The 14,582-nt window shown below is 37.1% G+C and overlaps 1 protein-coding gene across 1 annotated transcript in view; it reads right to left on the reverse strand.

The window, feature by feature from the left end:
* The window catches only part of syn2b (synapsin IIb), an 87,900-nt gene that overhangs the window by 26,029 nt on the left and 47,289 nt on the right, over positions 1-14,582 (reverse strand). Inside the window, exons 2-5 of the mRNA XM_075461371.1 lie at positions 9,943-10,000; positions 7,248-7,339; positions 472-628; positions 145-234 (exon numbers count right to left, since the gene is read on the reverse strand). Coding sequence (XP_075317486.1) covers positions 145-234; positions 472-628; positions 7,248-7,339; positions 9,943-10,000 — 397 coding nt within the window. The remainder of the gene's footprint in view (positions 1-144; positions 235-471; positions 629-7,247; positions 7,340-9,942; positions 10,001-14,582) is intronic.

Below are 14,582 nucleotides of genomic sequence, written 5' to 3' on the forward strand. Positions count from 1 at the left end.
AGAAATTGGACTGAAACCTAATGGACAATTAGCATTTTCTTTTGTTTTTAGGGAACATTTTGTGAGTCACTGATATTTTAGAAGTGGGAGTTTGCTGCAGGCACACTGACAACACAATCTTTAGTAAACATAAAAGAACATTACCATGTCTCTGTAGTTGGGGTAGAAAGTCTGATCGATGAGGGGGAACTTGTCTGAACCCAACTGCTTCTGATTATTGATCAGCTGGGAAAACTGGAGGAAAGAAGAACAGATGCAGAAAAGCAGCGTGGTTGAAAATACAGCAAACTGAACGTGTTCTACACATATCAGATGTGTATATGCATGTTGCTCATAAAGTAATAATCAATGTAATAACTGCTCATGAAACTGACAGTCACTGTTCTGAACGACTCCACATCTCTATAATCTCCTGTGAATAAAACACTGTGTGCAGTCTGTCTGCATTTTTGTTGCGCAGAGATCGCTTACCGCCCAGGGTTTGTCACAGAGGTTGTAAATGGAGTCTAGAGAGTTGACTGAGGGGACGCCTGCATACTGAAGACCGATGATCAAGTTCCTGAAATCCTCATTTTGGGCCATGCTGAAGGCGTGCTGACGCACCAAGACAAAGTCAGGCCTGAATGATCTGGAGAAAGAAAATACACAAAGTTGGATCAAGAGCAAATGTTTATTTTTGTTTTATTGGAAAAAACATAAGCAATTCCTTACTGTAAAAAACTTGTCTGATCTGAACCTCAAAAAAGTCATCAATAAGAATCCGAATATTAATTTTTCTATTGATCTATTTAGTCATTTGTTTGTTTATTTCCAGGTTGGATGCTTCTCATTTGTGATTTTAGAGGAAAAACAAACTGTTGTCATGAAATAAAGTGTGACAGGAAAAAAGAGAAAAAACCCACAGAGTCAGAAGTTAAAAAGGTTATGGGTTTAATCTTGTATTTGTTCTCCAGGATGCTGTCAGTTTTTTAAACTAAGGTTCTCCACATATATTAAAAACTAAAATTGCTCTGTGACAAAAACACAATTAAGTGTCCCTTTCTCCTCTTGTCATCTGTGAAGGATTCTTAATAAGCCTACTGTTTTGGATAGTTTAATAATAGGACATCATCATCCATCTTTGATTGCTGGAAGACATTTCATAGTAAATGAAGACTGCAGTGGGCAATTTGGGTTACTTTTTTTTCACATTATGTATAATTAAAATGACAAAATAATATGTCACTGTGAAGTCAAAAACTACAAAAACTCTTCTTTAGAGGGGAGATGAGTGTTATTTTTGATGACATCAGATATATCTAAATTGAATATAAAATTAATCTTGACCAATGACCTGTCATGTTTTACGCAGGCAATAAGTAGGTAACTGGGGGTGACTCATATTCAGTGTGCATTTTGCCTATGAAAGACTTTAGTATTCTAAGTGTGAAGAAAGAGTGATCAATACCTACAGTAAAGTATCAATGGTAAGTCTTGGTGATGATTTTAGATCACACTAAGCGTGGTTTCATGCACAGCTGAGTAGAGCTATGGTTACAGCTTGAACTGGCCATTTAATTGGACCACTGTCCTTGTCCCAGAATCTGTGCAAAGGAGGAGTATCAAGCTATTAATTGAAGTATATCCATCTCCACTATGCCGTGGACTGTGTGAGAAAACATTCAGATCGTTCTGCCTCTTCTATCATTATCTGTGAGACATGTAAGTATAGTCGTATTCACTTCACAGACAATGTCTTTAAGTTGCCTGAATGGTGATTTTATCAAATGACGTGAGTGAGAGTTATTAGCCATTGTTGATGATTACAAGTGACCCTAAAGGTTTTTACATCTATGATTCTGGCCTTGCTATTACTCATATCAGACTGAGAGTTAATTTTCTGTTTTTGCCACTAGCTGGAGGTCCATGGTAGGGAGCAGTATAAGCCTCCCATATGTTGTATCCTGTTTCTAACCTCATCACTGGAAGGTGAAACCAGGCCGCTGGTGACATGTGTCACTGAGATGGCTGACTGCAGCCAAAGTTCAGAGTTAGCAGCGACAAAGACAGTGCACAGTGTTGAACCATTTCACGATTACAACGGTTGCTTTAAAATGAGCAGGCTCGCGACAGAAAACAAATATAATCACAGCACTAAAGTCGGAAAAGCAATTTTGACCATCAGGCTAAGGTCAAAACCGATATTCAGTGCAGCTCAACTCAGTGGAAGGTTGATGGTGATAGGGCACGACTCCTGTTGTTTTTCCTTTTGTCTCCTCGTGTGAAATATGAGGAAAAGCAAAGAGGAAGAGGGGAGGGGTGAAAAACGAGACTGAGAGAAAAAGAGATGTAGAGGGGTGTGAGAGAAAATAGACGGAGAGCAAAAACTCTGGCGCAGTGTGACCACGACAAGCTCCTCACGCACGAAGAATACTAATCAGACACTCCAAGAAACAGAAAAGAAGACTGTGGTAGAGAAGACACAGCTATTAATGTGACTGTAATCTCTTCATTACAGGCAGCGGAAGTCAAGTTGACACTTAGTAAGATCCTGATTCTGGGTTGCTGATAATGCAGCTTTTGACCTGATAGGCTTTTGCTTCGGAATTTTCACTGCGCTTTCTTAAGAAATGACTGTATATACTGGATTCCACAAAAACACACAAACTTAAAAGATATATATTAAAAAAAAAAGTCAGTTATTCTAATCATAGTTAACCAATGGATTAAATTTTTTAAAAATCAGCAAAAAGAGGGTGAATTAATGATCTGGTGAATTAATCTATATTCAACACATCCACACATGAAAAAATACATATATGTTTCAAGGGGCTGATCTTTTCAGATATCACATTGCTGTCAAGTTTCTTATTCTCTGGTGGATAAAAAAAAGACCAGAAAGTCCATGTCAGGTGTAAGTAAAGTATAAATAGACTACAAGACTTTCACCTAAGTGTCTGGGGTAAAAAGTATATTTTTGTGACATGTTTAGACTTTATTTTGCATTATTATTAAACTTGTTCTGCGTGCACCGTGATTAGTCTGTGGATTAATTTACTTGTTAAATATACCGTACCATGCTGTAAGTCAATCTAAAATATTACACAAGCTCAAACCTGAATTTTCAGAAAAGTGAGTTTTCCCAATCATGAAAGGTCCAACTAGCTGGACTTATAAACTGCGGGGGTCAGACTTGAATTGATGTTCACCGTTGTTCAAGTCCCATGCATCTGTTTTAATATCTAATGGCCCAATTGACCTACCTCAGTTGTTTAATCATCACAGAGTGTTACATCTGTTTTGAAACCAATTTGCAGTTGTAAACTTTTAAGTGATAGTTAAATGTCTTTATAGGCTTAATTTAATTGAAGTAATGAAAGTAACTCGTAGTTTTTCACACATTGATGGTATTCATTACTTAGTGACATGGGCACTAATAACAAAAATGAATATGAAATAAGAATTAATAAATCTATCAAGCATTTAGGTTTATGTGGTATAGAGTTGGAAAACGTATGCAGAAAAAGAGTAACTTGCCTCATAATTGTTCATGAGTTTAAATAGACCCATTATCAACATGCAGTATACAGTATGTTTGAATCCTCCATGTGTCACTTTTCTTGGGGATGAGTCACCATGGTGATGAGTCTTGCCCCAATAATATGTAAGACATTTAACTATTTTATTGCTTCGTCATAAAATTATCAAATTTTGCATTGTTGATAATTGTAGCTTTTAGAGACTGTAGGAGACACTTCATCAAAGTGTTAATTTTCTCTAATCATTTGACCTTGATGCCCTTGTGTGGCTGAGCATATGGCAGCTCTAGAGAAGAGATTGTGAAGAGATTTGCAAGAACAGAAAGCCCAAAATGGCTGCCCACTTCAAAGCACATCAAAGAGCCACACTCTTTCACAGACCAACATATTAAATCATCATTACGTTTTTCAGTCACTTCTACAGATAACATCCTGGTGATTTTTAATACTCAGAGTAAACACGTCTTAATTTGGATGTGAAAGAAGTTTCAAAGATCTTTACACTGCTGAACCTGTGATATAACCAACAGACACCCTATATTCCTGTTGTGTATTCTCAGGGTCTTGGAGTTGTTGACACTGTTGGAAATTTTAAGTAAATCTAGCCTAATTCCTTAAGTGAATTACAAGAACTGTGTCAAAAATGCAATTATATGATCTCCTTTGATTTGATATGATTGTCCCTTCAGAGACAGTTAGCACATTTACATGATGCTAAATTGTGTTAGCTGTGTTAATCCCACCTAAAACTGACTTTTAAAATGCATGTAAACATGTTTGTCCAATCGGAATTGCATGAGATTGAGTTCTCAAAACCAGACCAACACTCTGCACTCAACCAGACTCAAATGGCATGCTCCAAAGTTCCCCTTGTTGCATCTTCCTGTAGAAACAGGGAAAGTCTAATTGAATATGAATACAGCAGAATTTCCAGTAAAGCTGATCAGATTAATAAGATTTTCTATCTGGCAGACAGCTGAACTGGTCAGAATTTGTGACTGAAAATCAGCCCATTAAGACTCCATGTTAACTCACTGTCCCTTAAGGCATCTTCAGACTGTCTCACTGCTCTAATAAAATCCTGATCTGATTTTATAAGGGAATCAACTTACAAATCACCATTCTAAAAAACTGAGAGACAACCTCTGTCCAGTGGGTTTAGCTATATTTGTATGATCATCTTTGAAAGAGAAAATTAGCAGAATGTGTTTTCTCACAGTCACTAGTATTGTGGTGTTGGAGACTCTTAAAGGGACACTATGTAATAAATTAAGTCATTTATTAGCTCAAATCAACATATTAATTCATAAATTAGTCCTTATTGGTGTAAAATTATCTCTGTCAACAATCTCACTTATACTCCTGAGTGAAGAATAACTTGTCTGTATCTACATAGAGCGGGCAAGCTCTATGGAGGCTGCCATGTCCTTCCGGTCTATGAAAAACGACGAAGTGCGGAGAGGGACATAAAGCACTTCGAATCGCGATTTCCCCGCCAGGCCTGCAAGCGGAAATGACGTCATTGTGACGTCATTTCCGCTGTATGGCTGTATGGCTTATTACAGCCGCTAATGATAAATAGATTTTATCTCGTAAATTATCCCACTAATAATGCATTGATTGTTACCAAACTTCTGCCGTAGTACACATAGGCTCTTAACTCACAAAACGAGGCATTAGAAAGTTTGTAAGTTTACCGGGAGTTTATTTAAAAGAACACTTTCCAGCAACTACACACTGCTGCTAACGCTACCGCTGCGTCGACGTCACTTCCGGTAACTCCCGGAATATGAGTAATTGCATTGCTTCCACACCAAAGGCTATGTCAACTTATGTTATCTGACATGTTATCTGTCATCTGTATTTATAGTGTTATTGTATGTGTGTTATGTAATCCTTTGTACTGTGTGTCTTGATTTCTTTTTGTTTGTATGGACCTTGAGTCTGAAGCTATAGCTTCGTGAATCTTGACACATTCCGCCTGCCGTAGTTCAAGAAGTTGCAACGCACATTTGAAAACGCGAGGCGCTAGAGAGCAAATTCATTCGACTTTGCAAAATAAAATTGCACCACTAGATGGGGGAAGAAATTACACAGTGTCCCTTTAAATCAATAACTCGACTTCCCTCCATTGTATGTAAACTGGGACAAGGACGATGGTAAATGCCATGCACCAAGACATTAGTAAATGTTAGAAGAGTGTTGCTGAGACAAAGTTGGGGAAAGTCCAAGTGCAACCATACGACTCAAACAAGTACTGTGTTCAGGTTGTCCCTACAGTGACTGTTCTCGCTTTGCTAAATGACCAATTAAAGCTCAGAGATTTGTGTTTGACGCAGTAAATGCCCCTCTTGAATAATGATTTATTGTCATTTATCTATCTTTTTTAATTACCAGAAATATTCAATGAAACTAAAAGAGACAAAGACAAGAAAAGAAAAGTGGCAGATTGTGTAGTGACATGCTCAGAGACAGGATAGAGGTTACCAAGCAACATGCAGTCTCAGAGTAGTTGGCAAATCACCGCTGTGACTGGAAATCGATGGACACAGTGTAATTACTGAGACAAATGTAGATAGTTAGGAACATCCAGGTCTAAAAACTCAGCACTAAAGTAAGACATGACATGCTGATGCTAATGTTTAAATGGAACGACTGTCTCCACAGCGAGCCATCGTTTAGGGGAGGATGATGAGGCTACGATGGAACTCTGAAGGTCTGCGATGATCTCAGATGTAAAAGAGTAAAGCTGCGGTGAACACGAATGTTAATTATTCCTTCTCAACTGCCCCTGTTCACTGTATTTGTGAGTATGAGCATGTGTGGACCAACCCCTCATAAAGCAAAATTATGGCCAGACAGAGGCTGCAACCTTCATTTCCTGTTGGTCTTGTTTGTTGCTGAGCAGTGGGAGTTACAGCCTCGCTTAACTGCTGCCAGTCTCTAGCAAGGACACGGCTGTCTGTGTCAGTGTGGTTTGTGGTGTGTCAGTGTGTCTGTCTGATTGTCTGCTTTACAGTAGGTTCACATGTCTGAATGCAGATCCACTGAGCCGAGCTGTGGGTAATGCTCGTGGTCATACGCCTCTGTCCTTTCTCCACTCATCAGAGCTTTTGGTAAACAAGTCAGTTAATTTTTTCCAAATAGATTCTGATGTTATTCTGTCTGACAGAAGAGAAATATCTTTACTGACTGATGCAGGAACATAGTGAATCAACGCTTGAGGTTTAGGTTTGGTTAGCACTTTTTGGTTTGTCCTTTATAAGGACAAATTGTTCTTGCTACACATCAAAATTAACTTTTTCCTGAGTTAGTGGAGACATCTTAGTTGCATTCTGGGAATGTAGATTACAGCTATTGAATGTAAATAGCAGATGCCAACAAAGTATTTATTTCCTCAGGTATTTATTCTGTGTCCTCTTACTATTTCCTTTGATGACATAAGTAAAATTGACTTAGCCTCTCCCAGTGGTATTGCAACAAAGATGTACGCTGTTTCCCCCCTCTGTCTATTTTCTTTGTTTGTTATACTTTAAATAAGTCACTGAAAATGTTTGTATTTAATAGTTTTTATTGTTTATAATTTTGCACAGTTTTTTCCTCTGTGCTTTGGTAATCTTTCCATCAACGTAAAACTCGACAGTTAGAGCTTAAAAAAGGGACGCAGTCTGTGAGGGTCTGGGATTCAGGTTCTGAATATGTGCATATGTGTGTATTTGTGAGGCTGACCTGACCACCCTGGTGCCGCCCCTGATGACCTGCATGTCCACATTACAGGTTCCATTTGAGTGTGAAACGAGGTTGAGCTCTGAGAACTCAGCCTAGACAGAAAAAAAGACAACACAACACAGGACAGTATAAATGGTTACTCTACATCATGGTGCTAAATGTGATGATATATGCAACATAATCGTGCATTATCATTTTTGTGAAATTATGTCTACTGCTTGAAACAAACAGCTGTAAAAACTCATGTACAAGAAGCACAAACTCAAATTAGTTTATTTCTCAGTTTTTCATTTTATGACCAAGAAATATAGCATAATATGGAACCTCTACTCAATATCAACTGTCATGTCAGGCACATACATTTTTTTTATCACTTGTTCTAATGTTTTGTACTGAGATTAGATTAACAAATAGTATAGGATCACTATTTCATCCGACAAACGTCCATTGCAGAAGCAGCAAAAAGAGATGTGTAAAAAAAACTTTATTACCTGTTTGCAGCTGTAATTTATTTGCACACTCGTAATATACTCTATTGCACACATAAACCATGCATTCACTCTAGTAAATAATACAGGTTACTGCTTCTTTGTGTGGTTAAAGGCACAGCGAGGGTTCTCTGTGACTCATAGCCGCCGACTTTTGTCTCATCTGGTATATAAGTCATCTCTGTGGTGAGGCTTGAGGTTGTGATTTAACATCTATTAGGTGTGAAACTGTTTTGTATGAAACCCCTGAGAATAGTCATTCCAAATGCAGTTACCGTGCATTGTGAATTGGTTTGCTGGTTAGTTGGTTAAACCAATATGAAACCAATATGTCATTTGAAATGTAAGTAGGAGCAGTAAGCAGAGTATAAAGAGGCTCAGGTGGTTTTTTAAAGTGTGGTCATACATTTATACATGGTTACTCATTCACAAGACCAAAGAATTGTTTACTGTGGAGGAAGCTCTCAGGTGGTTTGAGGGAGAAACAAAAAAAGCAAGCTTATCCACTATAATACATGATGTCTCTCAAGTGATTGATAGTATTGAGGTAGTATTATTTAGCATTTAGTATTATTAGCAGCCGGTAGTATTGACCAAATTAATAACTTCTTTAGTCTGTTAACGTTCTGGCTACAAAACTTACAAAAAATATCATTAGCTCAACGTTTAGATGATAACATATTCAATATTTAAGTATTTCATTTGGTTAGGCCACAATTAAGATATAGTATATCATTATCTGACCAGCAATAGCAAAAAAGGTTATTTTTAGAGTGTTTCTCATGTATATCAGAGTTAATTATTTTCTGGAAATAAATAAAAATGTCAATGCAGTTTAGAGAATACATTAAATGAATATCCAATAAAACACTTTTTAGATTTTTTAAGTAGCCAGAGAATTTGGCCATTGTTTTGCACTTTGCCTTTCCCTTACAGTGGGATGTAACACCATCGTAGTAAACACAAATCTCCATGTGAGTGCTGCAAATGTACAGCCATACACATGAATTTGTTATCATTTTGAAGAGGCCATAAAGACACTGCCCAAAGTTTAAAGCAAAATGGCGTGGTGACGTGCTGGAAACCAAAAATGTGGACTACTGTATCTCAGCCCCAGGGTGCTCCAGAGCAGTTTCAGGCCAGGTTATGTGAAAAACAAAGATCAGTATCCTTCCAAACGAGTAAGAAGCACATTTACAGTTCAGAAATTTCTCTAGTGTTGCTTTAAGTGCCTCTCCCATGACTATTTGGTTAGGCTGAGGAATCAAAAGTACATGGTTTGGTTTCAGAAAGGTTTGAGATTTGGTTCAAAATATTATGCAAAATGGTTTGTTAAACCAAACACCAAAGCTACTAAATGCCTCATTCTGGATTTATTTGTAATATGAAGGAGACAAAATGGCATCATGTGTGACACCTTGGGAATTAGCAAGAGTTGGTACCGTATGTACTGTTTGTTGCATGTGGTGTGCAAAAACAAAAACATATTCTCAGTAACTATCCGGATAATATACTGATTATCTTGGATATCATATATCCAGTCTTCATCACTTATTGTGTCCAACAGAGGAAATTTGTAACAAATGTCACATTGTTATGTAACTGGTTTAAAAAAGTATATATATAATTAAAGCATTAGGAACACCAGGTATGCTCATATCAGCAACATTATATTTGCAGTGAAGTAATGCAAAATGCAGGTGAACCTGGTTTCCCACAATTTTATCTGTAGATATTTCCAATTTTCAAGATAAATGTTACGATGAGGAGTAGCCTGTTAATGTTAAACCATTACATTCAAGCTTTTTCAAACTGTCCATAAAAACCTTTTTTTCTTACTTTGAAGAAACTAGAAACTGATGTAAAAGACATCTGAGGGGTTAAACATTTTGCTTTGTCAGTAAACTGTGACTTTAGATGATCAGCATCTAGAAAACATATAATTGTTCATGTGTCTAAAAAACATTAATGACATGCATACGTCGCATCAGGCCTGAAAGGTAAAAGCATGTAAATGTGGCATCAGGTTGGGTTTTTAGATTTTCAGGTGTTTGATGATAAGTGTGATGGGTAAACTGAAATAGTAATATCATGCCATTTTGAGCAGTCTGTCAGTTCACTTTCATCTCTGTCATCTCTTTTATGATCCCTTTTAACCTTTAATGAATTATTCCTTTGCATCATATCTTTAAAAATCATTATGATACCTGCTCCACTTTGATGTCATAATCTCCAAGGACCTTCTTTCCTCGAAACACTTTTGCCCTGTAAGAGAAAAGAAATAAAAGGAGGAACTTTAGTTTGCCATTTTTATCCTCTTAACATCTCAGTTGTCTATGCTGCCCTCTACTGGACTATACACCAACTTTGCCGCAAATGACAGAAAATAGATGCCTTGTGCACTTTAAATAGCAAAACTTTCTTAGCTGTGGGGGAATGGTGATTCTAATGGGACTTTTTGGACAGCTTAAAAGATACAGAAAATCGCTGGACCCATACCAAAACTGCAATTAGTGTTATCACAATGGATGGCAGCATTAAACTCTGAATCCACTGCAAATGTGCCATCTCTGAGTCTAAATGATAAATGTATTCTATGTGAGTGCTTGTTGTTGACTTTCTAATATCTACGCTGCCACTCCCACAACATCGATGAAGAAATAGATAACAAGTAAACACAAAGAGCAGACAGATGGAAAGATGACAGGCAGAGGTAAATTGACAGAGATAATGAAACAAGTAGAATGGCACACAGGATGCCAGATTTAAAAGAACAGAAAAACGCCAGGAGATCTAATTATACTCAGCACTGCAAATAGATCACAGACGGTTTACTCTGCATAAATCATCAAATCATCACTGAAGCTAAATAAAGCTAACTAAGAAACATCAAGTAGAATTTGTGTTTTTCAAGTGAGAAATTACGCTAACCATCAAGGAGTTCTATCTTTCCCTTCTTTGTGATTTTGTTCCTCCTCTTGCTGCACACAACTGTTATGTCCTCTCAGGACTCTTAAAAACAAAAGAATACATCTGAAAGGCTTTACTTATGAAATGAACAATGTGATTCTGTTCACCTACCATAACTTCCCCAGTGACTCAGATTACATCTGCACTCATTTCTGAATGTGCTGTCAATTGCATCAAGGAATCTTTCTATTGACCCTCATAATATCTTGTGCCATGCAGCAAAGAGGCATCTGGCTCATTAGCCTGGTTCATTAGGATCAGACCATCTGTGAGCAAAATGCTCACAGGGTATCGTGCTGTCACTTCCAACAATCGATAATGACACCAGCAATATTGCAGGAAATATAAATTTATCAGCCTCTTTATTTGGTATAATTGTTTCAGTGTGTGAATGTTATTCCAACAAACTGCTGCTCTGCTGACACCAATGCTTCCACTGCCAAAGGTATCATCAAGTATCATCTTCATGACAGAAAAATCCCATCACCTCCTGCTGCGTTAAGTTGCATTATAGTTTCTCCAAAATATCAATTTAGAATCAAGCATCTCCAGTTGCACATCTGTTGAATGGTCAGAGCAAACGAGGCTCCACATTCAGTATGTGTTTATTATCTGTGGTTCTCAAAAAGCGCTGACATGCCTTGTCAGTCCAACACAATAATGGACAATTATGGTGTTCCACTGGAAAGCAGATGATGCAGCCTCTTAAATTAATTTCATCAAGCAGCATTATGTGTCTATCACACAGCGACACACTCCATGTGCAAAAATGAATCCTAATGGAGCTATAAGTAAATGCCAAAGAGCAGGATTTTATAGGTCAAAGATGCATATTATTAAAAGACACATCAAGCTGTGATAGTGTAGCAAATATTGCTTCTATCCTGAGATTCCATATGAATGTGTGTCTGTGTGTCTTTACAGCATAATATGGTCTTAGTGACTCATACTGAAGCAGGAACTATCACAAAGGTAATTTGGAGTATTTTGGGAGTGTTTCTTTTTCTGTCTGTCGTACGGTAACATATCAGCATTGTAGTCAGGCATGATACAGTAACAAAACTTTGCAGGTGTGGACTGGAGATGAAAATCAGAACTGAAAACTTATTTGATCATTTATACATGGATCAGACTGTAAATATACTAGACTGTTGCTAGCTTTCTAGCATGGAAAACAAAGTCAATGAGATGCAAAACAATACAACCCCATGTCAAATGATATGATACAATACAAAATGAAATTACATACTTTATTATTGCTGTTGAGAAAATGTTTTGGACTCAAGTGCCTTTGAATTAACTGCTCCACAAAAGATCAGTAGATAGACAACTGGAATTGACAATATTTTGCTTGCCAGAGACACATACCAGGCAAAAAGACAGCAGCGTACACTGTACCATACCCACAATGTGATAAAAAATGTGAATGTCAGAATTAAGAGAAATGTACATGGTGCAGACAGCCTTAATCTGCAATGTGTCAACTCATTTGGCAAAATGTTGAATGTAACAGTTATATTTGATGTAAATGTCACTCACTGCTGGCTTGATTTTGAAGTCATGTGCCGAAATGTTTGATCACATCTTTGATAAATTGTAGAGAGTGGAATTTTCTCCAACTTAAGTTATAATGAGTGAACACGTAACCATCCAGTTGCCTGTTTACACACCCACCAGACATGGGACACCCTTTGTTTCATGTCACAGAGTGTAACAGCTTAAAAAATAAAATATTCTTCCAAACTCTCCATTGAGCTTTTTTTGTGTATGTGTGTGTTCTGAAAAATATATCAATACCTTAGCAGCTAAATGCTTCTTTATCTTGTTCACCATCTCTCGAGCACAAGAGTTTGTTACACCTAAAGGTATCAGGAACTCAAGTTTTGCAACAATCATGCTTGATTTAGTGTTAGAGTTACATCTGAAAAATCAGCCCAACCCAGCAGAAAACCAGAGGTGTGTTCTGTCGCACCTGTAAGCACACATCATTAATATACTGGCATTTAGGGTCCTGATTTATATCTGCAGCATGCAAACTTCACAACAAAGACTACATACTGTTCTAACAAGGCTCTTAAAAAATCTTCTTTGCTAAAGTATATCATATTTTAATTCTCATTTTCAGTACCCCGTTATCAAAATACTTTAAAACTACGCAAAGAAATTGCTAATATGGAAACTATGTACATTTCTATATTATATGTATAGGATTTGTTTATTTGCTAAGGTCAAGAATGAGCGATTGAACTACCTACCATCCCAATAAAACTCTTTTTACTTTTTGTGTTTCACTCTTTGTAAAGTGCCCTAAGTTAACTTTTGTTGTAAACTGGAACAGTTTAAACAAAAATGAATTGACAAGAATTCATTGCAAGCCTGAGAGACTGAGATAAAGGTGAATTTAAAGAAGTAGATGCTCTTTAATTCATGAGATTAGCAGCCCAAGCAGACATTTGGTATAAACTTACGAGGAAAAAAGCTGGGTGGAGTTAAGGATGACAAATGTTATCTGAGTATTGATATATAAATCTGGAATTCAATGAACCAAAAAGGAGCGGCACATGGTGTTCAGCAGTTATTACAGTAAATCACAGTGGACCCACTGTGTTTTGTGTTTTCATATATTAAAGCTGAAGTCCAACTTAAGACTGCCCTGCAATGAAATTGAAGATGAGCTAATATTTTTCATGAAATCATAAAATTCTTCCTAGTTGGTGAGTAAATTCCTGTTGAAGGTTTGTGCCACAATAAATTACAATGTTTACATGACACCATAAAAAAAACATGGTGTTTTATGGTGATTTTCAAAATGCATGTAAAGATATTACCCCAACTGAAATTGTAGAGATTATCAAAACTGGACTAAAACACCCAGATAATATTTTGGGGATCAAATCGCTCCTGCTTGTATAGCATCATCTAACAAAATCAGCATAACTAAAAACACGTTTTTTCAATTAAACCTGTTCCTGCTTGTCTGTTGGCTGCTTGGTTAATCACATATGCCCGTTTGAGTAATGAGACAAATCAAGGTCCGTATGCAGAAACGGTGAAATGTGCCCCTGTTCAAATCTGTTCTGTATTTGGTTTGTAGAGACACAGTCTCTCCATATGTATAAGAAACAAAATCTTCTTTCACAAAGCTGGAAACGATGGACTTATAGGTTAAGAGAGAAGCAACCTTTTTGTGTTCGTTCGAGGCTGACATTTTACCTCAACGCAAATTTGAGTTTCTTTCCACTTTCCACGATTTCAAAAGTCGTTATACAACTTAAGTATTTAGCCTATTATCAATGCTTTATAGTACTATCTCAGTGACATGGATGAATTAGATAAAAAAAAAAAAGAGCTATGATGAGGATTCATGAGCTAGCAGGATGCCACTGAAAGGAGAACGACCAAACCATCTTTGGCTTTGTAAAGGGCTAAATTACACTCAACTCAGCAGGCTCAGTTTCCTCTAGGGTCATTTGATGGGATCTCAATTTCATTATTGATCTGAAGAGTCCATGAGTCTGAGACAGCCTGTAGAAATTAAGCCTGTCATATTGATGCATGGTAATGACTGACAGAGACAGAAAGAAAGAAAAAGACAAAGGGAGATGAGAGGGAAATACAAAGATGAGAAATGACTGGCATCTTTACTGCAGCAAGTAAATTTGAGCTAAATCATCATAGAATAATTGCAATGGTGATTTCTGCACAAATATCAAGAACCAAATGTATCAGTAAAATAATGTTTAAACAATTATTTATTTGGTTCCAGTGTTTCCTCAGCCCCTGAAGCCTGGGAAGTCAATCACTCTCTAAAAATACATCCTGGTTTGACTGCAAACACCTCTAAGAACTACATTTTTCTCAAGAAATATTCTACTCT

Source organism: Odontesthes bonariensis, chromosome 3 (genome assembly GCF_027942865.1).
Source record: "Odontesthes bonariensis isolate fOdoBon6 chromosome 3, fOdoBon6.hap1, whole genome shotgun sequence".
Taxonomy (NCBI): Eukaryota; Metazoa; Chordata; class Actinopteri; order Atheriniformes; family Atherinopsidae; genus Odontesthes; species Odontesthes bonariensis.